General features: G+C 54.2%; 6 protein-coding genes across 6 annotated transcripts; 3 read left to right on the top strand and 3 right to left on the bottom strand.

Moving 5' to 3' along the window:
- Window positions 1–1,566: 1,566 nt before the first annotated feature.
- A1O3_09206 (uncharacterized protein) lies at window positions 1,567–4,455 on the bottom strand (the record flags this gene model as incomplete). Its single annotated transcript, XM_007739301.1, has 3 exons — window positions 1,567–3,080; window positions 3,138–3,419; window positions 3,471–4,455. The coding sequence occupies 3 exons, from the start codon at window positions 4,453–4,455 to the stop codon at window positions 1,567–1,569; spliced, it is 2,781 nt and encodes a 926-aa protein (XP_007737491.1).
- A 2,698-nt stretch (window positions 4,456–7,153) lies between these two features.
- A1O3_09207 (uncharacterized protein) lies at window positions 7,154–7,756 on the top strand (the record flags this gene model as incomplete). The annotated part of the gene is made up of 1 exon (XM_007739302.1): window positions 7,154–7,756. The coding sequence occupies one exon, from the start codon at window positions 7,154–7,156 to the stop codon at window positions 7,754–7,756; it is 603 nt and encodes a 200-aa protein (XP_007737492.1).
- Window positions 7,757–10,207: 2,451 nt separating this feature from the next.
- A1O3_09209 (uncharacterized protein) lies at window positions 10,208–12,202 on the top strand (the record flags this gene model as incomplete). The annotated part of the gene is made up of 1 exon (XM_007739303.1): window positions 10,208–12,202. The coding sequence occupies one exon, from the start codon at window positions 10,208–10,210 to the stop codon at window positions 12,200–12,202; it is 1,995 nt and encodes a 664-aa protein (XP_007737493.1).
- A 1,056-nt stretch (window positions 12,203–13,258) lies between these two features.
- A1O3_09210 (STE/STE20 protein kinase) lies at window positions 13,259–16,015 on the bottom strand (the record flags this gene model as incomplete). Its single annotated transcript, XM_007739304.1, has 1 exon — window positions 13,259–16,015. The coding sequence occupies one exon, from the start codon at window positions 16,013–16,015 to the stop codon at window positions 13,259–13,261; it is 2,757 nt and encodes a 918-aa protein (XP_007737494.1).
- Window positions 16,016–18,042: 2,027 nt separating this feature from the next.
- On the bottom strand, window positions 18,043–21,074 carry A1O3_09211 (adenosinetriphosphatase; the record flags this gene model as incomplete). The annotated part of the gene is made up of 2 exons (XM_007739305.1): window positions 18,043–19,865; window positions 19,919–21,074. The coding sequence occupies 2 exons, from the start codon at window positions 21,072–21,074 to the stop codon at window positions 18,043–18,045; spliced, it is 2,979 nt and encodes a 992-aa protein (XP_007737495.1).
- Window positions 21,075–21,311: 237 nt separating this feature from the next.
- Window positions 21,312–21,839, top strand: A1O3_09212 (prefoldin subunit 2; the record flags this gene model as incomplete). The annotated part of the gene is made up of 4 exons (XM_007739306.1): window positions 21,312–21,351; window positions 21,399–21,489; window positions 21,564–21,756; window positions 21,807–21,839. The coding sequence occupies 4 exons, from the start codon at window positions 21,312–21,314 to the stop codon at window positions 21,837–21,839; spliced, it is 357 nt and encodes a 118-aa protein (XP_007737496.1).
- Window positions 21,840–21,867: the final 28 nt, after the last annotated feature.

Consider the following 21,867-nt stretch of genomic DNA (forward strand, 5'->3'; position numbering starts at 1 on the left):
ACGCAGACTCCAGACATGTGCGTCCCCTGCCCGTCATCAGCTCGACATGCTCCCGAAACAAGGCCCGCACCACCATCACGACCGTGCCGCGGAGTCTTGATCCTCCGAGCGGTATGCCGACCTCTCAGGTGGTATCTTGTACTCGAGTCCAACCTCAGAGGCTAGGGGACGATAATCAGCGCCTCCAAAGCCTCCTTCCTGTTTCGTCCAAAGACTATGAGCACGAGCAAAACACACCATGAACAGCTTGTATGTATAGCCATCGATGGGACTGGCGAGGAATGACCGAAACACGCATGTGCAGTTCACAACTTGAAGAGGGAAAGGAGAGGGGGCCTTGGGCTTGCGGGTAGCTATAGAAGATAGATGGATGGTATTACGGTTTGGGGCTCTTGATAATGGATCCCGGGTCCTGGTCCTGTTCCAACACTAGTAATCATGTCTCGCACTTCAAGTCTTTCTTACAAGCTATGCTATGGTACACTACGGCTGTACCACACCACGCGGAAAAGAACCCCCCTCTCCCCCCAAAAGCCAGCAGCTACCTACCAGGTACATACAGTACGTGTCTGTACTGCGTCCGTCCAGGTCCTACATAATACCGGATTCTTCGGCCCTCCCCTCCCTAATGACTACGAGACCATAGACACTGGACAGACAGTAGAGTAGCCACTGGTAGACACTGTCTGTCAGTGGAGTAGAAGTAGTAAACACTGCACAGATAGTAGAGCAGAAGTAGTAAACACTGCACAGATAGTAGAGCAGAAGTAGTAAACACTGCACAGATAGTAGAGCAGAAGTAGTAGACACTGGACAGACATAAGAGTAGAAGCAGAAGACACTGTCTGTCAGTAGAGTAGAAGCAGTAGACACTGGACAGACTGTAGAGCAGAAGCAGAACACTGCACAGGAGCTGTGGTCGAGTTGAGCAGGGACACGGCAAGGCAGAGCTTGAATAGTCTAAGTGTCCAGGTCGTTCCAGTCCAGTCAATCGCATACTGTATGTACCATACTGTACGGATACCATACTGTACGGATACCATACTGTTTAACCCCCATCCATAAGGTTCCTGATTCATTTTCCTGGCTTTCCCTTTCTCGCATTCAATCATTCCCGTCAGTGATTCCCGCGTCCCTCCTGGAGCATCCTCATCCTCATCCTCGATAGCATCAATATCGACATCAAGGTCAATAAAAACAATCGTTCAATTCAATGCATTCGTGATATGATCCCATTGCCGTTCCAATTCCCATTCCAATTCCCATTCCCGTTCCCGTTCCCATTCCTACCCCATTCCCTTCGTTCAGTCTCATGGCGTGTCCGTTTTGGTTTTGACGAGTTCCACTCCCATGCACAGCAAAAAATGATTCAATACGCAGTCAAATCACTGTAGATGCCAAACTCCGCTTTTTGGTGTTTAGCCAACAAGGCCGCCGCTCCTATCCGCCTGGGGCCGAACACAGCGTCCGACAGATCCGATCATTCCGGGGCGGTCAAAGCCCGAAGTGTTCCTCGAATATCAGCTCAAGTTGTGTGTCTTTCAGCTGCCCCTCCATGCCAAAATGTCAATCCTGCCCAAAGTCCCATCGTCGCTTCAAGCCAGCCGAATCAATGACATGAGCCACACTTTGCTGCCACTGCCGAGGCGTGACAAACATGGGTGCCCCGGGCGTGGCAGAGTAGGCTCCAGCAATCGGCGAGGAAGTGGTCTCTTGGTATGGCTGCGAGTGCTGTCGCTGAGCAAAATATGGTGGTGGTGGCGGTGGTTGCTGCTGCTGTTGCGTGTACCCTCCAGCAGTACCATATGTGGGAGACCCTGCAGGTGCGAAACTTTGCATCGTACCAGGTGGCGGCGGCGATGTGCCCGTACCGCCGTACATGGACGGCGGCGGGGCCAGAGCGGAAGGCGGGATTGCGAACGCCGTGTCGAACTGGTCGATGATCGGCGTTGGGTTCCATTGAATGTCGATGTTGGGCGCCGGGGCTGCCGCGGTCTGCGGGTAGAAGCCGCCACCCGACACTGACAGGTTGGAGGGGAACTGCTGATCCAGGTCGTAAGTGGTGTGCGGGAAGATGGGCGTCTGCGGCTTCGAGTCGTTCGAGTATGCCGACACTGGTGGTGTCGCTAGATACGGCGTCTGCCCACGCATCTGCGTCAGGTGCGGGGGTAAGTAAGACCCCGGTTGAGGTTGCTGGAGATCAACGAGGTGGTGTGTTTGGGTCGGGGCCGGGGGTGGTTGGGGTGGTGGGTGGTGGTGGGGGTGGTGTTGAGGTTGCTTCTCGTTCGAGAGCTGGGATAGAGGCGACGATCGCGAATGATCGGATGGAGAGCCGAGCGGGAATGACTCCTTAAGCTCGAACGGCTTGTTGAGGTCCGCCGAGAAGGCAGCCCGCAGGGCATTGATCTGTGCTTCGGTCTCAGGCATCGGCCAGGCGGCGACACAGCGTTCCAAGATGCGCATGTGACGGACAAAGTAGGCCCGCGCTTCGGAGTTGTATTCGGGGTCCGGAGACGCGACGGCGATCAAATGGAGCATGACGCAGGTCAAGATGGCGTAGATGGTGAAGTTGATGCCGCGCTGCATACAGAGCAGACCGGCCAGGTCGAATCGGGCCAAAATCGCTTCCTGCAGGCGACAAAGCACCTTGGCCGAGTTGTAGCACACGCTCATGTGGTGTCTCCATTGACTGTCCGCCGCGAATGATTCCGACGCCTTGAGTTGCGGTCGGTGGAGCATGACAATCCCGAGTTGATAATGAGAGTGCATGTTTCCCACGAAATGAGAAGGCAACGATGGCATGCCACCGTTGGACGGCAATACGACTTGAAGATCCGGTGGGAGTTCGTCGGGCCATTTCTTGAAGGCCGCATTGTATGTCACAAATCTCTGGTCCAAGCCCCAGTCCTTCTTTTTCTTGAGCTTGTGCGACACGTCGGTGATGAGGCGGATGTTTCGAATATTGCGAACAAAATAGGCAAACTGCCTGGAGATGGCTTTCTCGAAGTCGTCCATGTCCGAGCACGGTGGGCAAGTGCTGATGTCGACAGAGTTAGGGTCGACCCCCAGATCGGTGCGGCCTGAGCAAAATCAGCACATCCACATCTTTCGTCCGCAAGCACAGGCAAGAGACAAACCTTGTGGCCCTCCGACCATGGTCTCGCATATCAGGAGAGCTTGCCAGACGCGGGTCTTAGTCAGACATTCCACGGGATCTGACCCGCACGGTTCGCCCGCGGCATGGACCTCGTGGTGTTCGTGCAGTTCTAGATCCTTGGCCATGCTGACGGCTGTCTTGCAAGTCATCCAGGATCGATAGTAGTAGCCTCGTTTGGGCGCGCTTTCTCGAGCCTTGAGTAGAAGGAGCAAGGCTTGTAGGGTGCTTAGCCGAGGGCTGTCCAAGAAGCACGCCTCATGCTCTACCGCCCGTCAGTGTCATCGTCTTGCAGGGAGGAACCAGATACACGTACTATTTGCCAGAGCAAGCCACTGTGCACCTTGGGCAGGATCGTCAGACAGGCGGCCAGCATTGGCGAAAACAGCCTCCAAAACCAGAGGCGAGATGGACCCGGTGCCATTACGCCACTGATCATAGAACTGCCGTCTGTTCAATACCGGTACATAGGGATGGACATCATGGAAGAAAGTCTTGAAAGCATGCATGGCATCTTCCTGAGAGGGCATCAGAGCCGGAGGAATCCTGATCTGGGAGCCGGCACCAGTGTTGAAGACAACCGGGATCTTGATCTCAGGTTCGGGATCCTGAACCGGCGCATCGGCCTCCTTGCTGTCCTTCTTTTCCGACCTCAGATACGGCGCGACCCCATTCTCTCCGATCTTCAATGAGCCAAGATGTTCCATGAGCTCTTCGGCTGTAAGTTGATCGATAGGCGAGGAGCCAGCACGGTCTTGTCTCAGAGGGCATTGCGAGTCAGGTTGAGCCTGTGCGTAGACCTGAGAATTGGACTGGTACGCGTCGTTCAGCGTCTCGGAGAAGTGTTGCGGATCCGGGAAATAGCTTCCATATTGTTTATTACCGATGTCGAAGGATGGCTTCTGATAATTGGTGGCGTACGCATCGTAGGGAAAAGCGTCGCTCTGGTTGAGCTGGAAGTTGGGAGCGGCAGAGCCATAGTTTTGGGGTCGGTATGTCGACGCGGCTGGTGTCGGCAGGTACGACAGCGACTCATTCGATTCCTCGACAGCGCTGCTTTGAGAAAAATCGCCTTGCTCGCCTTCGGCTCCTCCTGCGGGAGGCACGCAGGGGAGTTTCAATCGCACACAGGCAGCGCAAGGCCACGTGTTGGTGGTGGCGGAATCACACTTGATCTTACGGCGCCGACATCCTTCACAAGCGCGCATCACCTTGAGGCGCTTGTGTCTGTTGTGCTCGTCGACGAAGACATAATTCTTCGGGCCTGGCGGAGGCCCCGATGTCATTGAATAGCTCTGCATGGTGGCATCTCATCTGGAGTGGGAATGGCACCACATCGGGTAAGTGCAGAGGCGGCGAGAGCACAGTCTAGGGGAGCGCTCCGAGGGTCTACAGCCAATCTGATGAGTTTGACAGGACTGAGATAATTGATCGATCAACGGAGCTGTAGAGATGAAAAAGACCAACAGTCATGCAGCTCGAATCACATGCGCTGATGCCAGGAGCAACCGTGCGGAAACTAGAAGATGGCTTTCCCCAGCCCGATCGAAGTCGTCGATGGTGACTCGTGCTGCGTGGCGCAAATTGAGGGCTCCTAAGACCGTGGACCTCGGCACGGTGCAGCAAGATTCGGATGTCTGCAATCAAGCAGCCAGCGCCCGGGAGGTCGTAGACCAGGTGAGTTAGAGTTACTGGCTCATCAAACGCTGGTCATGTCGCGCAGAGAGATTCGAGGTACAAAGCAGCATCAAGCGACGGTAGATGTCCAGCAGTAGTGAGAAGATGGTGCAGAAAAAAGTGGGCGGGACTCGGACGTCCACTTGGGCAGAGATCGCTGAGGCTTATGCGAGCGAAGGACCACAGAAGGCCTCAGGCTTTGCGTAGACCGCTCCAGCTAATAGGCTGAACCGCTTTTGCGGCCGTGCGTTCCTCCAAGACAAGATGTAACAGAAACCAAATGGTGTAACTCGGGGGCGGCGATGGAAATCTGACCCCCCGGAAGCAGCAGACGCAAATCTACCGATATCGAGCTTGTTGTTTTTGTTGTTGTCGTGCGGGTTGATGAGGTCGATTGGTTGGCACGTCGAGCGTCTCCCAAGCGCTTTGATTCTGCCAAGTTTGTCCCGGGCTTTGACGACAATTTTTCCAGGGTCCGATGGGGATGGCGCCGGTCGTGTATGGTTGGTTAGTGGGATGGGGGAAGCAAATATGTATCCGTACTCACTCCGTAATGGCTGGTTGAATGGGCCATCGGCCACCAGCCATCCATCAGCACGCAATGCAACCTCAAAGGATACAGTAACACCCTTCGATAACCGAACTATTTAAGGCCCAAGTTTTTGGAATCTGTTCGGTTTGTCTCAGTTGTAGTTGTAGCAGCTAATTAATTGACAACATCCCCTTTTTCTTGCTCTTCAACGTCGACAGGAGTTCCGAAGGAGGCAGGGCTAAGGAGACCAGGTTGAATGCGCCCAGCATGGATTGTCGCTCGTAGCTTCCCTTGACATGCGAGTCACGGCGAATCAAGGCATTTACGGGCCTGATGAGTGAGACTTCCTGGGGTCCCGCTGTCGCGCTTCTTGGGTGACGACTTGAACCATTCCCAGAGAGTAGTAGAGACTTGGTGGCAAGCCAGGGTCACTCCATGTCCATCGGCTCGGATGGATAAATACAGGTTTATATGTAATCGCTGACTTGCAATGTGTGGACGTCTCTCTCGACAGAATCCCCTAATAATGAAATAAATCGGAAATCCCTTTCAAGGCGCCAGCTGAGAAACACACAGGTATGGTAGCATGCCAGTGACTGACACTGAGTGACCTGCTTGTACTCCGTACAGTGTGCGTACCCTCTAAATCGCAGCTGCTGGGCCTTGATGCGATCCGAAGGCCAGCCGGGTCGGAACCCAGTCTCTCGCTTGGCTGTAAATCGCCGATTGGCAACAGGGTTTACAGACTGTATCTACAGTCATCCGGGGTCGAGTCAGTCAGCTCAATGTCCGGAAGGGGCCTTCAACAATAGACGGCTGTCGCGGGGGTTCAGCCTTCCAACCTTCCGGTGGCTAGGGGCCTCTGAGCCGAAGGTCGAACAGAGTCTCGAACAAGGTTGATGGGTGGTAGCTGCGCCTCCCCGCGAACGGGGCCTGTGCAAATTTCAGGCGCCGGGAAGAGACCCGGCGAGGGATCGCCCACTAAAGCGATACAAGTGTCGCTGCGGGACTCGGCCCAGCGACCCTGATTCACCTCCAGATGATCTGACTGGATTTGGACGATGGCTCTGTTCGAGTTTGTGTGGATTTAGACAGTTGACAGAAGAGCAGTGTACACTGTACGGCACCGACAAGTAGATCTTGAGGCGGGAAAGGCCCTAGTTCTAGCTTTTTTGCGATGAGGCTTGCGACGGTGCGGAAGGGTATCTGCTAGGTGTGCCGAGTAGGGATTACCTACCTACCTAGGTAGGTATGGGTGCCCTCTAGCTAGAAGCCTGAAGGTATGGCTCGAGGAGGGGCGAGGGGGGTGAGGAGGGCGAGGAGGGCGAGGAGGGCGAGGGGAGCGAGGAGGGGCATTGCAAAATTGAAGTGTGGTAGCAGCAACATCACGTGACTCCACGGAGTACGGATACTAGGGAGCACACAAATATGGTGGCACGGCGGCACATATTGATTAGTCATGCGTCGTACTGTACTCCGTAATTAGTGCGGAATATGATTCGGTGCATTGCGCAAATCGCAAATCGCAAATCACAAATCGCAAATCGCAAATCGCAGTTCGACGGCAGCGATTCCAACCCATGTGCTTGCCACTCGAGATCACAGCGACAACCTTGCATCTTGCAGCTTTCACCCTTCACCACTTACCTTCTCACCTCTGACCTTCTAAGACTATCTTACACGGCCTCTTGCGCGAGCAGGGCAGCACCTGTCGTTCCCACCGAACTCGGTCCCCTCCACTTCCTTTCTGGTGTCGCCTCTCTGTTGACCGCAGCCTCGACGGTGGCGCCATGGAGGACGGAAAAAACGCCAACCCGCTCATCCTCAATCCGTCAGATCTGCCCACTCGAAGACGGCGGGCCTCTGCACGACAGGACCATTCTGCCTTGGATGTGAGCCTGGCCTATCCCGCGCCGTCCTTCAGCAATGACCCGTTCGCCCGATCCTCGAGTCCGTCATCTATTGAAGAGAGTGACAGTGATGCTGAGGACGAGCCGATTGATACACAGGAGATCTACGACTTGATCGCTACCATGTCGGATCCCGAGCATCCCATCACGCTGGGTTCTTTGGCCGTGGTGTCCTTGCCTGACATAGCCATTACACCGACCATTCCAAGCCGGCCGGCCTCCAACCTCCAAACAGTCACCGTATTAATCACGCCAACGATACAACATTGCAGCCTGGCCACTGTGATAGGCTTGGGGGTGCGCGTGAGGTTAGAAGAGTCGCTCCCGCCGAGATTCCGGGTGGATGTGAGAATCAAAGAGGGAACTCATTCGACAGCAGATGAGGTCAATAAACAACTCGCGGACAAGGAGAGAGTAGCGGCGGCACTATGGAACCCAACCTTGCAGAGTTTCATCAAGAAGATGCTCGAGACATGTGAATAATGAATGACAAAGTGGCAGCAAATGGAAAATGGACTCGGACAACAACCAAAATATAGAGCAGCTCTGATTAGAGGCAATTGCAGAAATTTTCCTCCCTGTTCCAAACTTTGATGCTATCTTCCCAAGGAAGGCCAGACAAGACAGCAAAATGTCAATGTCCCATAGGCAAAAAAAGAAGTCAAAGCAATATATCGCTATTGCATCGGAATTGAGCCGCTAAACCGTTGTTAATGCAAATTCCAAGACACGGACTGGTAGGATCACTTACAAGGCGGGGCTCGAACCCGCGACCTTGAGGTCACTTTTTGGAATATAAGAGCCACACGCTCTACCGATTGAGCTACTGTAATGAGAGTTAGAACTACAAGCCGTAGAACACCATGAACAGGTCCTCTTACCCCCGGCAGTGATCACGCCCATCTGGGGGACGATTTTGAGGCGAAATTTGTGGATAATGGTAGATGAGGATATCGAAAAAATTCGACGCACAGCCTTTCACGTGATGACCCTGTTCATCATGTAGAGGGAAGGCTGAGTTGTGGAGATGGCAGCGAAACCATCCGTACTCTGTATGTGTACACTTACATAATGTCGAGCAGGAGCATGGCACGCGATGGGTTACCTAGTAGGGAGTCTATGGAGGGTCTACGGAGTACCGTGTACAGTATGGCTAGTATTATTAGAACCAGTCTAGACAGTCCGGGCAGGTTCACCCTGAACTGGTGGCTGGTGGTGAGACTTGATGATCTGCCTACAGAGTAATTATACGTACGGATACTCTATAGTATCTGTAAGTGCAAGTGCACACTCAACATGGCACCAGCACAAGCCCCAGCATCAGCACTTGCAATGACTGCAGCGAGGGAGTTCTCTCCGGCTGTGCTCTGTATGTGTACGGGGTGACATATCATAGTAATTACCTAGTAATTAATGCTACTCTGTATCCGTACAGAGCATGATTTGCCTCCCATTGCAAATTCTGCCCTGCATTGCGTTTGCGTTGCGATGGCGGGCGGACGCGGCCAGAACACGTGCGTGCGCTCAGGGCAGCCCTTGGCAGTTTGCAGTTGGCAGCTGGCAATGGACAGTGGACGGTGGACACCGGCCATTGGCGGAGCCGCAGAATGTCGTTGATTCAGAGCCAATCAATCAGTGCACGTGGGTGGAGCCGTGCCAGGCAAATTCAACCTCTTCAACACGCCTTTGCACGGCAGGAACCATTCAGAAGATTTCTGCCGCAGTCTCGCGCAGTCTTGCGCAGGCCAGCACGCAGTCCAGCTGCGCCTGCGCCTGTGCCTGCGCATGCTCCTCCTCTATACGGACCACGATCATCTCCGCTGATGCCACTGAAGCTCCATTCTTCCGCCGGGCCCGTCGAGTCGATGTTCTGTCTCGATGAGCTGCTCGCCGACCCATTAATATTCACAAACAGTATTCACGCTTCTCGCCCCTCCGGATCGTCCGACCCCATACGTACCTGAAGTTTCTCCTCCCGTGCCCGTCATGGACCCGATCCATCACCGTCCCTGGGAGAACCTGTTCGGAGGCTCCAGGTTGGTTCAGACCTTGTTCGCACGCACATTTTTCTACCTCTCCCCCCTGAGTTTATGATCTACTCCGCCCGCGTCCCGGTCGTCAAAAGCAGAGAAACCCTCCATATCCTACTCGAGAAGATCTTGAACTCTCGTTCACTCTCGCCACACGACCTCCCTGATATTTCTCACTCACCACTCCTCAGTTACGCCAAGGCGTATCCTGCCATTCCTTTTCTCCTTCATTTCCCTCTTCTCGTGTGGTCGCCTACCTTCAAATATCCAAACTGCTCGCTCAACCAGCCGACGGGTCTCTCTCCACCTGTTATCCTCCTTCCTCGCTGGCCTCGTACAACCCGAACCCCACGAGGTCATCGTCGCGCCGCGTTACCCCATCTCGCTTCGCTTCGCTGACATCGATACCCTTGACCTTCCACTACCAATAACACAGGCACGCGAGCGGCCTACCGGCATCTCTGCGGTCGCTTGCCCACGAATCAGCTTGGGTTTCTCCATCTCGTGGTTACACCCAAGCTTTCTCTGGCCTCGCTTGGCTTCTCTTCAACCATCCTACCTACTCGCGTGGCGTCGTTGACCGGACGTCTAGCCTACTACAACCCTTGCTCACCATTCCGTCACTTCCGATCAACAAGCTCTTTTAAACTCAGCTGGCTGTTGCTTAATTCATCGCTGTTCTCCTCAACCATAGGAAGTCGACCCCGCGACTTGGCTCGTCCGCAAAATCAAAACTCCTTGTTCTCTATCCTGACGACATATCCCGCCCGTTACAAACTCAACCGGCTTGCTAGGTCCTGGATACCATATAAACCTTCTGTCCCTCAACTGAAACGAGTCCCTCAACCGAAACGATCCAGCGTGTCCACCGTCGCAGCTCTGCGATTGAACATAATTCAGCGCCATGGCATATGACGGACCGGTTATCGACTACGGCCCGAACCCTCCCCACGGACCCGATGTCACAGGCCACCATCCTCCCTTTGAGCTCACTGATATTGACATGACCCATAGCGAGAAGGAAGTGTTCAAACAAATCCTGAAACCCGACGACAGCTACGATGAAAACGGTGTCTACTGGGCTGATCTTCCCTTTTTCAAGCGAGCCAAGTTTGTCACCAAAGTCAACAACGAGGAGACTAGACGAGAGTTCAGGGCGTTTTGGGACATGTTCAAGAATGACCCGCTGGCTCCCGTCGGCTTCTACTTCCGCAACATGGTTCTTCCCGGCGCCGGCCTCGGTCTCGAAGGTTACGTGCTCTTCTCCATTGGCAATCTGAAGCCTCTCTTTCAGAAGGGATTCGCAGAGTGCTGGAACAAAGAGGCCATTTGCAACCCGACCTGGATCAATGCTGTCGACTATCTCGAAATCTGCGGTATCATTGTCGGTCAGATATTGGTTGGTGTCATCGGTGACTGGATCGGCCGTCGCTGGGGGTTGATCCAGGATGCAACCATCATGTTCATCGGTCTCATCATGCTGACCGCTTCATGGGGCGTCACCCAAAACGGCTGGGTCATTTGCTACGCCTGGTCGCTGTTTTTCTACGGTATCGGGGTGGGTGGCGAATATCCCATGACTGCCACTTCGGGTATGGAGAACGCCGTTGGTTCGGGAACCGTCTCGACCCGCGATGACCGTCTCCATCGAGGCCGCAAGGTCACCAGTGCCTTTTTGATGCAGGGCTGGGGCCAATTCTTCAACCAAGTGCTGCTCATCGTGCTGTTGTTGATCTTCCACCACGGGAGCGGCAACGCCCCTTATTCCAAGGTCGCCGTTCAATACACCTACCGTGTTTCGTTCGCCATTCCGGCCGTCGGCACCCTGTGGCTGGTCTACTGGCGTACTTACAAGGTCAAGGCCAGTGCCAACAAACAGTTGCAATATGCCAAGAAGAAGAATGCCGTGACCGGGTACGACACCGAGTCCCTGTCTTTGACCATTCACTACTTTGGTGGTCGCCTGCTTGCCACCGCGGGTACCTGGTACGCGAATGACGTCTTCTTCTACGGCAACAAGCTGTTCCAGAGCGAATTCATCAAGGTCATTATGCCGCACAGCAACTCCATCATGCCGGGCTGGCTGTACAACCTGATCAACGTCGGCGTCTCCCTTTGTGGCTACTATCTTGCCAGTTTTCTGATCGACAACAAACTCTATGGTCGCAAGCACATGCAGAGCATTGGATTTCTGATGGACTTTATTTTGTTCATCGTGCCCGCCTTCAATTTCGAATATTATACTTCGGTTGAACACATCAAAGAATTCCAGGCCATGTACTTCCTGTCATCCTTCTTCAACCAGTTTGGTCCGAACTCGGTCACCTTCATTGCCGCCGCCGAAGTGTATCCCGTGGCTGTTCGAGCCAGCGCCCACGGGTTTTCAGCCGCGGTCGGCAAACTTGGGGCCTTGACCGCTTCCGTCCTTTACAACTACATCGATACCCAGACAAAATTCTACGTTGTCCCTTGGTTCGGTCTGGCCGGTGTGGTTCTCAATGTCGTCTTCATGCCAGACACCACGGGCCTCGATCTTAAGGAGCAAGAGCGTCGGTGGGCCTTTATCCGCGCCGGCCGGGAGAATGATTACCACGGAATCGCCATCCACCCCAAGCATCTCAGCTTGTGGGAGCGGCTGCGTGGTGTCGGCAAGCACTACGACGCGGAGCTGGACTACGCCCAGCGCATCGAGGAGATGCGGCGTGAATGGGAGGAGCGGATGGCGCAGAAGGTGGAAGAGAAGGAACAGGCGCACGACGATGCGTTTGACGACGACTTCCACGCCGACGTCAGCTCCTACTTTCAGCGTTCGACCCAATCCCCTATGCTGCGGGGGGCCGAGAACGAGAAGATCCCTCCTCACGAGGGATTGAACGGAGCTAATGGTAATGGGATATGATGAATGAAATTGACTTTTGACAATGATGAAGCATGGTAAACTTTGTGGGGCGGCGTTGGGTTTGAACTTGGATGATTTGGTCTGCTTAGGAGATTGTTCCAAGAGTGGACAGAAACGCAAGCGACGGCAGAGAAAGGTGAAAAGTGAAAGCGAAAGTGAAAGCGAAAGTGAAAGCGAAAGCGAAAGCAGAACGCAGAAAGCGACAAACCACTGTGGAAAGCAGTTTGATCAACGACATAGATGACATGGCAGTAGACTGTTAATCCCTAGTTAGTCCTTTGTGAGAATCGGCTCCAGTCAAGAATGATACCAAGTCACGATGAAGCAGTCATTCCTAATGACCTTTTTCTGCTTCTACTTGTGCTTCTGTTTCTGTTTTTGGTTTTTGGGATTTGGGATTTGGTTTTCTTTTTGGTTCTCTTGTCGCCTCCTTGCTTCGCGCTTCCTTCACGCATCCATGCCGCGCTATTTAGCCAGGGTTCACTAGTGAGACTCCGAGTAATCTATCTCTATATCTATCTCCATCTCATCTCGGACATGTTTCGCTGTCGTCACGGGGCTAGCCAAGAGTGAGAACGAGAGCGAACTCTGGGTGAGAGCACACCGGGGGACGCTAGGCCGGGAGGGCTATCTGGATGAATGCATGAATGATGAATGAAGAAATGAACGAATGATGAATGCATGAATGATGAATGATTGATGAAAACGTCGGATCCAGGGTGCCGTCCTCGCTCGCCGGATATCACTGATGGTCCTGGTCAATGTCAAAGGTCAATGACGAGGTAGGTCAAGGTCAAGGTCGCCATCAACCTCAGGGTCAGGGTTGGGGTTAGGGTCGGCAGAAGCAAGCCTTAGGCCACTTGATACCAGCGACCATCCAATATACAAGGTGGTTAGACGCGAACAAACAGAAAACATGTGTGATGATGATGGGTGCAAAGAGCACCTCCGGCCTAAACCAAACAATTTCCATTCTCTTGTCTGAGTAAAGCACCCTCCCTCCAGCCAACGCGCAACCACCACCACACCACTTCCCCCCTTTCCCTTCTCCCTCCCCTACTCCTCATCCTCCCACTCGCTCTCCCTCTCCCTCCTCCTCCCCACCACAAGCCCACCAACAACCTCCCTCGCCGCATTCAACGTCCCCTGCATCCCCTCCAGCAGGCGCGTGAGCTCGGCCTCAACCTCGTTGGAGGAGGCGGCCGCACTCATCGCCAACCTGCTGGGTGGGGACGCGGAGGGGACGTCGACGGACGGTCGGCGACCAGCAGAACCCACACCGCCACCACCACCAACACCACCACCAGCACCCGCACCCGGGACGGCTGTCGGCATCGCCGATGAGTTGCGGCCGTGTCTTGCGCCGCTTTGGTGCCCAGCCGATGCAGACAGGCCTGGGAAGTCGTCCTCACCGACCCTCGATGGCCGGCCGAGGCTGTATGGCCCAGGGCCAGGGCCTGACGCCGTCAACGGAGTTGACGTTGTTGACGGGAACTGGCTGCGGTCGCCAAACATGGTCCGACCCCGGCCGGAGTAAAACCCGCCCATTCCAGCAGGACCGACGTCTTCCTCCAGAGTTGAAGCCCCCGGGAATTCGTCGTCTCCGTCGTCGTCACGCTCCAACCCGAACGGGTCGACGTCTGTCGAGGCCGTGCTGATGTCGCTGTACGCTTCCGAGAGCGCAGTTGACGGCCGTGGGATCTCTTGCTCCTCGGCTTGGGCGAAATCGTCCATGGTCACCGGCATGGTCATTTGCCGCAGAAGCGGTGCCGGACGGGTTGGCGTCGGTCGCGACGACAGGGTTTGCTGGTGCGTCGGAGGAGAGGAGCCTATGGCTGCGTCGCTGGTGCTTGCCTCGGCCATCGCCTGGGTGAAAGACCAGTCCATCGTGGCGTGCTTCTTGGCCTTTTGCTGGAACGCGGCGCTCTCGTCGGTGGCCGGGCCTGGCAGGTCGCCCTCCGGCCCCTCCGGCTCGTTGATGCGTGGAATCTCCGCCTCAGACATGGCTGCTGCAAATGACCAGTCCATCGTAGCATGGCCGGGACGGGAGGACGTGATTTCGGCAGGCTCTTGCAGTTCGGGGGCCTTGGTCCGGTTCTTGACTGTCCAGTCTTCCTGTGACATGGCAAAGTCGTGTGCTGCCGTGGTGGGCGGGACGCCTTCGGCGGATGAAGTTCTTCGAGCGGTCAGAGATTGCTGGCTCGGCTCCCTAGGACCTTTGGAATTGGCGCGCTTTTCTCGCAAGGTGGATGCGTCAGCAAGCCGGATCGTTTCTTCTCTCATGGGTGTGGCAGCATAAGTGGTTTGGATCTTGTCGTCGATCCTCGGTGTCGCTACCACGGCGTAGTCTGATTCATCAAACTCGCCCAGATCAATCACGTTGGATGCAATCGAGCTTGGCCTGTCTTCGGCCATCGCTCTGAAAGGGAGATCTGATATGCGGCGTTGTTCGGGGATTGGAATGAAGTCTGTCTTGATTTTGTAGTCGTAGGCGGGTTTGCTTTGATCGAAAAGGTTGGATAGGTCGGCACCACGCTGGACTCGAGCTTCGAAGTTCGCCTTTTGCGCTGCCGTCATCTCTTTGGGTGAGAGGCCGCTGGGTCTCGATGAGCCTTTAGGTGTTTCCTCTCCTTCCATACTCTCGTTGGCAGCAGAGTCAGGTGTCTCGAGAATGGCGGATACACGGCGTTGGAAGTCTGGGGTCATGCTGAAGTTCCATTCCTCCACGTCTTCGTTGGGTTCGAGGGTCGAAGCAGGGGCCGCCCCTCCGGGCATGAACAATGAGGCTCGTTGACCACCGCTCAAAGCCCATGCGTAATATGTTTGAACCAGTTCGGTGAGGATGCTGGTTGGATGGGTGTCCTCAGTGTCTTTGAGATAGTCGTGTTCCAGTACGGTCCTCATTGACGGGCGAGAGGCCACATCCGGGCTGAGGGTGGAGGAGACCAGCGAACGGAGTCCATCGCTGAATGTTTGGGTTTCGGGGAGAGTAATGGCTTGTTTGAGGCGCCTCATTCTCATCTTGAGTTGCTGACGTTCACGGAGATCGGCATTTGGAGGTTGTCCCACGGCGCATTCGTAAAGAGTACAGCCGTATTCCCACACATCCACCTCATCCGAGTATTCGGGGTTTTCAGTCCACAGCTCAGGGGGCATCCAATGCAGTGTTCCAATGAATGTCTTCCGCTTGTCCGTCTGCGTGTCGAGCACGGTCGAGACCCCGAAGTCGCACAGTTCAAGATGGCCTTCTTGGTGGATGAGGACGTTGGCAGCTTTGACATCTCGGTGCAAGATCCCGGCAGCATGAAGCCCTTTCAAAGCCTTGGCCAGCTCTCTTGCCACGACCACAATGTATCGCTCGGAAAGACGATCATTCGTGGCTCTCATCAGAGTCTTTACACTGCCACCAGGGCAGAATTCACAGACCATCCACAACTGGCTATGCACAGGCAAGGCTTCGATGATATGGTTGAGATTCTCGGCGCCGCTCTCTTGTGCTTGTCTCAAGATACGGATTTCGCGATTGAAGTCGCGAATTTGCTCATCTCTCATGTCGCCGTGTGCTTTGAAATCGGCCTTGTCGACATCGATCACCTTGATGGCAACGACCTTGTTTGTGGAACGTTGGCGACCTTTGTAAACTCTTCCAAAACTACCTCTGCCAATCAGCTCTTCAAAATGGTAGTCAGGCTCGGGGAGCTTCGCCCTCTTGCAATTCTCCACCACTGCCTGTTGTTGGGCCTCTGCAAGGCGCACGGCCTCACGGCGGTGAGCATTCATGGCTGCAGCGGAATCAGGACGAAGCTGATCCATGCTGAAGGCTGCTCGGCGTCTTTGAAGGAAGTCGTCGAACTTGAGCGCCCAATAATTCCTGTCGTCAAACTGAGGTGATGAACAAAGGATCTCGAGGGCTTCCTGTCGATGTGCGATGACCTCTGGACTGAATTTCTCCTTGGGCTTTGTTGAAGATGCTGGCTTGTTCGCCTTAGTAAGTGGTCTCTGACAGAGGATATGTCTGATGTCACGCTCGACGGTGAGTTGTGAAGGGTTTTGTTTCGAAGATTGGAGAGTAGGTGTGACTTGTGCAGAAGAGAGTTCCCTTGGCGGACGAGCAGGTGTCGAAGTATCAGGTGCAGTGGCTGGTGTTCGAGCCTTTCGGAGGATAAGTGGAGGCGGGCTTAGTTCTTCGTAAAGAGCTCTGTCTTCGTAAGACTCAACGTAAGGTTCAAGTCGTCGAGCGCTGGCAACGGGCGCCTTGGCAGTTCGAAGTGCAAGTGGCTGTGAAGGACGACGCAGAAGCCGAAGAGGTGATCGCTCGGGGACGGGAGGGGGAAGAAGTCGCAGGGGTGATTGTTTAGGGACAGGAGGAGGTGCCGCGGTTTCACTGGTGCTAAGTGCTTCACTTGGCTGACTTTGCCGCTTCTGCCACCAGTTATCCGCCCGGATGACACGTTTAGGTGGTCGGAAAACTGAGTCTTTGGTGTTCTTTCCTAGTGGACTTGCACGAGAGGGAGGAGGAGAAGGGGTTGACGGATGAAGTGGAGAGAAGAGGCGTTTCTCGCTGGGAAGCCGACTTGCAACAACGAAACAAGGAGAATCAACTGAAGGTGTTGCGGTGGCCTCAGGTGTTGTGGTGGATGTGGCAGTTCCTGGAGTAGCTGAGGCACTGTCTGGCCGACTAGAAGAGGTTTTCCTTGGCTGATAGTAGCTCCGTGCGCCTGCAAAGAACGGGGAGGTCCCAGATCGGAGAGAGCGTGGAGAGGTCCCACTGGTCGATCTGAACGATGAACGGGAAGAAGTCGGGGTCTGTGGTTCACGACGCTGACCAGGTGAAGGCGGTAGACCATAAAAGGTCTCTGTCTTAGGTTAGTTACGTTTACCTGATGTCCGTTGGCCCGGCGTCAGATCGGGAACAGATCGACAACAGATCGACAAGCCGGACGACGACGACGTCGTCTACCAACAGGTCAATGGCGCTGGAAGAGACTCACCAAGGGGCTTAACAGCCTTGTCCTTGAAGGACTTCGATTCTTTGTCACCTGCCGACATTTTAGTGACTTGTCGTGCGAAGAATATGGTGTATAGTGACATGATAGACAGAGGGTGTAGAGTTGGTAAAGGTCTCGTAGTGCAGGATTGCACCATGTGATAATGCATAAGTTGGGAAGACATGACTTACCTTACGGGATGTGCGAGTTTCTTCGAGGGCGAAATCAGCATACACCAAGCCCCTACACCCATATACCGCACCTCTACTACCAACCTCTCCAATGTAATAAAGAGCCAGTATGCTTGTGAGGCTACTTGGCCATGGCTGCTATCTTAACGGGACGTTCTCCGATAGTTGGAAAGGGTTCCCCCGAGGTAGAGGTCCTTCCTAGCCGCTCTTGCCTTTGCCTTAGGTCTAGACAGGATCCCTACCACCATTTTCACCAGGTATGCAAAGGTAGGGGTGGTCGAGCGAACGGTATAGATGGCGCAAGGGGACTGGAGGATGCGAGGTATGCACCACCAGAAGTGGAAAGATGCAGCAGCAAAGACGAAGATGGGAGATGCTTGGCATGCACGGCTGCGCCATGCCTCAGTAGGACTAGCGTGGACGCCTCGCTCAGCCTTGTATTCACTTCACGTTATTCGACTCAGACTCGCGACTGCTACTCCGACTGCGACTGCGACAATGGTCTCCTGCACGAGTGTGGCCATTATAGCCATGGAAGGTTTTCAGGGTCCCCCAGTCACCCCACGAGAAGAAGCCTGGACCTGGACCTGGACCTTGCATTCATTCTTTTTTATGCACTTCTACCATCTGTGCTAGGTTATGGATGTTGGTTGGCCACCATTCAGAACCCCATGCGTCGCCTGGGAATCACCGGCTTCTTCACCACTCCATGGCTTCCCATCTTCTTGACCACCACGCCACTGCTCTTGGTCCTTCCCGCAAGTAGCCGTTCCTTCTCCTCTTCTTCCTGACGCCGCTTTTCTTCTCTCGCTCGATCCTCTGCCATCTGTTTCTCGATCTCCATCTTTCGATTGAATTCGCTCTCGATGATCCGCTTTTCTCTTCCGCTGTACTCCTTGGACTTCAAGCTATAAAAAACGCCACCGAGATCGGCGAGCCAGTGAGGGTCGACGGCCGTCACGCAACTCATGTATTCCCTGCTTGTCAAAATCAATTCGTGGTAGACCACATAGTCGGGCGGGTCCCCAAGCCCATAAAGAGCGGATGTAGGATGGAGCTGGACGGTCACACTGGTCCGAAGATTGATGTACTCTCCTACACCCCTCCGACGGGCAGCTTGATGGTAGTAACCCGAGCAGATGCACTTTCGGATCACGTCCCAATCCGTAGCACACGAGACCAGTTCCATCTTTTGCTGGCCGACCATGATATCGTGCAGTTGCTCTCTAATTTCCTTCGCCCGTCGCAGTGATTTGGGGTGTAGAAAGTGTCGTATACACCAGGCATCGCTGAAACCATTGCTTTTCCATTGAATGTAGACGTGGAGCAATGTGAGGTGGTCCGATTCGTGTACGAAGAACTTTTCTCTCGCGGCGTCTGCCTCATCTTGCCGCTCTTTCGGCCTGTAAAATACAGACGGCACCGAAAGCATGCTCACAATTGTTAGCATTTCCTCGCTACAACCATACTCCATCGAAGAGGTGATCAGCATTTTGGCAAGGGAAGGGTCCATAGGAAACGCGGTCATGGTTCGGCCAATAGCCGTCAGATCGCCGACATGGTCCAGTGCGCCCAGGGCCCAGAGGTCGAAAAGCGATGTGGTGATTGTGTCCTGAGGCGGAGGATCCATAAAGTCGAACTCCAGCAAATCCTTGACGCCGAGTGACTTGAGCAAGAGGACCGTATTTGCCAGATTGGTACGTTGAATCTCAGGAATGGTCTGGATGTAAAGCTCGTTCTTGAACGCTGGCTCCGTGTAGAGGTGAAAAGCCTTGCCCGGCCCAGTACGACCTGCTCGGCCGGCTCTCTGAGAGGCATTGGCCTGGGAGACGGGGGTGATTTGTAGTGTATCCATACCCATCCTAGGATTATACACCTTTAATTTTGAGTAGCCGGCATCCACAACATACATTATCCCGTCGACGGTCAAAGAGGTCTCGGCAATGTTGGTAGCCACGACGACTTTGCGGACGCCGGGGGGTGCAGGATCGAAGATTTTGGCCTGCAGGTCTGCGGGCATCTGAGAATAGATGGGTAGCACCAGCAGTTTTGGAGGGTCCACCAGCAGCCGGAGCCTTTCCTCGATCAGTTCGCAGGTGACTTCAATGTCCTCTTGGCCGGTCATGAAAACAAGGATGTCACCTGGTCCCTGCGAGACGTGGATAGCCAAGGTTTGCTTGACCGCACTGTCAACGTAGTCCTCACATGGAGAGCGAGAAAATTGAATGTCAACGGGGAATGTGCGGCCAGGGATGATGAACTCGGGCGCTCCGCCATAAAATCGAGAAAACCGTTCCGAATTCATGGTGGCAGACGTGACGATCAACTTGAGATCTCTGCGGCGAGCGAGCACCTTTTTGATCAGGCCCATGAGAACGTCAGTGTTGAGAGCCCGTTCATGCGCTTCATCCATGATGAGGCAGGAGTATTTGTCTAGATCTCTTTGCGTGAGAGATTCTCTAAGCAATACACCATCTGTCATATCTGTCCGACGAGTTAGTCCCCTTCATGCACGCACGACGCAAGATTGGACTTACATTTGATTACCGTCTCATCGCTGGTACAGTCCTCAAAGCGAATGGCATAGCCGACCAGACCGCCCAGGTCAACTTCCATCTCCTCACTGACACGCTTTGCAACACTCATTGCGGCAACCCTTCGAGGCTGAGTGCAGCCGATCAAGCCCTGCTCACCATAGCCCTCCTCGTAGAGAAATTGAGTCAGCTGGGTAGTCTTGCCGGAGCCAGTCTGCCCAACCACAATAATAACTTGGTTGTCCCGAATCACACGCATGAGCTCTTCTCTCACGGCGAAGGCAGGTAGGTATTCTCTCTGTTCCTTCAGAGTCTTGCTTCTGCTGAATGCCGAGGTCCCAGCGTTCTTTTTGAGATGGGAAGCAAATTTGCTTTTCCCAGTCCCGGGATCCTCCCCAGGCAATGCGGCCGCACTATCACCTTCGTCCTCCTTGACGCCCAAGATGTTGCCCAAGGCAGTCCCGGCAACATTTGTGGCATCCTGTGCTTGTTTCTGCCGCTCTTTTTGCTGTCTCCGCTCCCGGACGACTTTGCTGCCTTTGCGGGCGAAGACCGCCATGTCGCTTTGCGAATCCCGCACCGCTGGCACTGGATCGATTTGCTTTGTGAAGATCGTCTTCCCATCCAGAAAGGGGGGCTTCAACTCGTGAACCAACAAGTGAACACGGACCGACTCTTCATCATCAAAGTCCTGACCTTGGTCGCGTCTTTGCGCAACTCCCGACGTCACCATGCGATTCGCCTCCCATGCGTCCACTTCTCTTTGTTTTTGCGCTGCTTTGGCAGTGATGCGCTTCCCCAGTTTCTTGTCGACCAGCGCTTGTTCACGTTGTCTGTCCGCCCATGCCAAATCTGCTCCGCCGAAGGGATTGTGAGTTTCGTCGCCAAATGCATGGCCGAATTCGTCGCCTTCATACCAATCCCGGTCCAATGCGGTAGTGTCTTCATCGTTGAAAAATGGTTCCGGCCCATCGAACTCTTCCTGCCGGGGCGTAGGCCTCGGATCTCGACTATGGCTTCGGTCGGACGCTCTCGCAAAACGAGACTTAGAGGGATGTTGAGGCTTCAGAGCCGGCGCCAGATCTTCATTCGACTCGGTCTGAGAGTGATGGAAGTCTCCGGCGAGTTTGCGCCTTTTGGGACTATGGGTGCGCTCCATCATGTGTGGTAATGTGAGCGCTATGAGCGCCTTCCAGATAGCCAAACGGTTGCACCGACAGAGATGTTGAAGTATGAGGCGGCGTTGGTGCTGAAGTTTCACCAAACAATAAAGTAGTCGAAAAAGTTGAACCGGAGTTTATGCGAAAGCCTCGCGCACTTTTGTCTGCCACCTCCGCACCTGATACATAGACTTCAACATCCCACCGTACTTCCCATCTCCACATACGACGACAACATGGCATCTGGCCAGGACGTAGCTCACAAGAAGCAGCAAGGTATTGTTCTTTCATACGTTTTGCACGGCCTTGCTAAAGGTTAATAGAATTGCAATTACAGTACACCAACTATAAGAATACCTTACAATCGCTGGCACAGAAGGTCGGAGAGATCGAACAAGAGATAGAAGAACATAAGTGCGCATCTCTCCTAGGATTGCACTGAAACTGTCTTTGCTCGCGGCAATCGGCGGCTGACTTTGGAAATACAGGCTCGTCACCGAAACTCTGCAGCCACTTCCGGCCGACCGCAGGTGTTTCCGATTGATCAACGGCGTGCTTGTTGAGAGGACTGTCAAGGACGTCTTACCGGCGCTCAAGACAAACTCAGATGGATTGAAGCAAGTGTTGGAAGAGTTGGTGAAACAATATAAGACCAAGCAAGACGAGATGGACAAATGGAAGGTAAGGCAGTATCCTTGTATCTGTTTTGGGCCATCTCACAATTCTCGCAGCGAAAGAACAACATTCAAGTGGTCGCAAATTAGTGATGGGCCCTGTGTGTGCTGGTTGGTG

The sequence above is a fragment of the Capronia epimyces genome, assembly GCF_000585565.1.
Source record: "Capronia epimyces CBS 606.96 chromosome Unknown aczIQ-supercont1.9, whole genome shotgun sequence".
Taxonomy (NCBI): domain Eukaryota; kingdom Fungi; phylum Ascomycota; class Eurotiomycetes; order Chaetothyriales; family Herpotrichiellaceae; genus Capronia; species Capronia epimyces.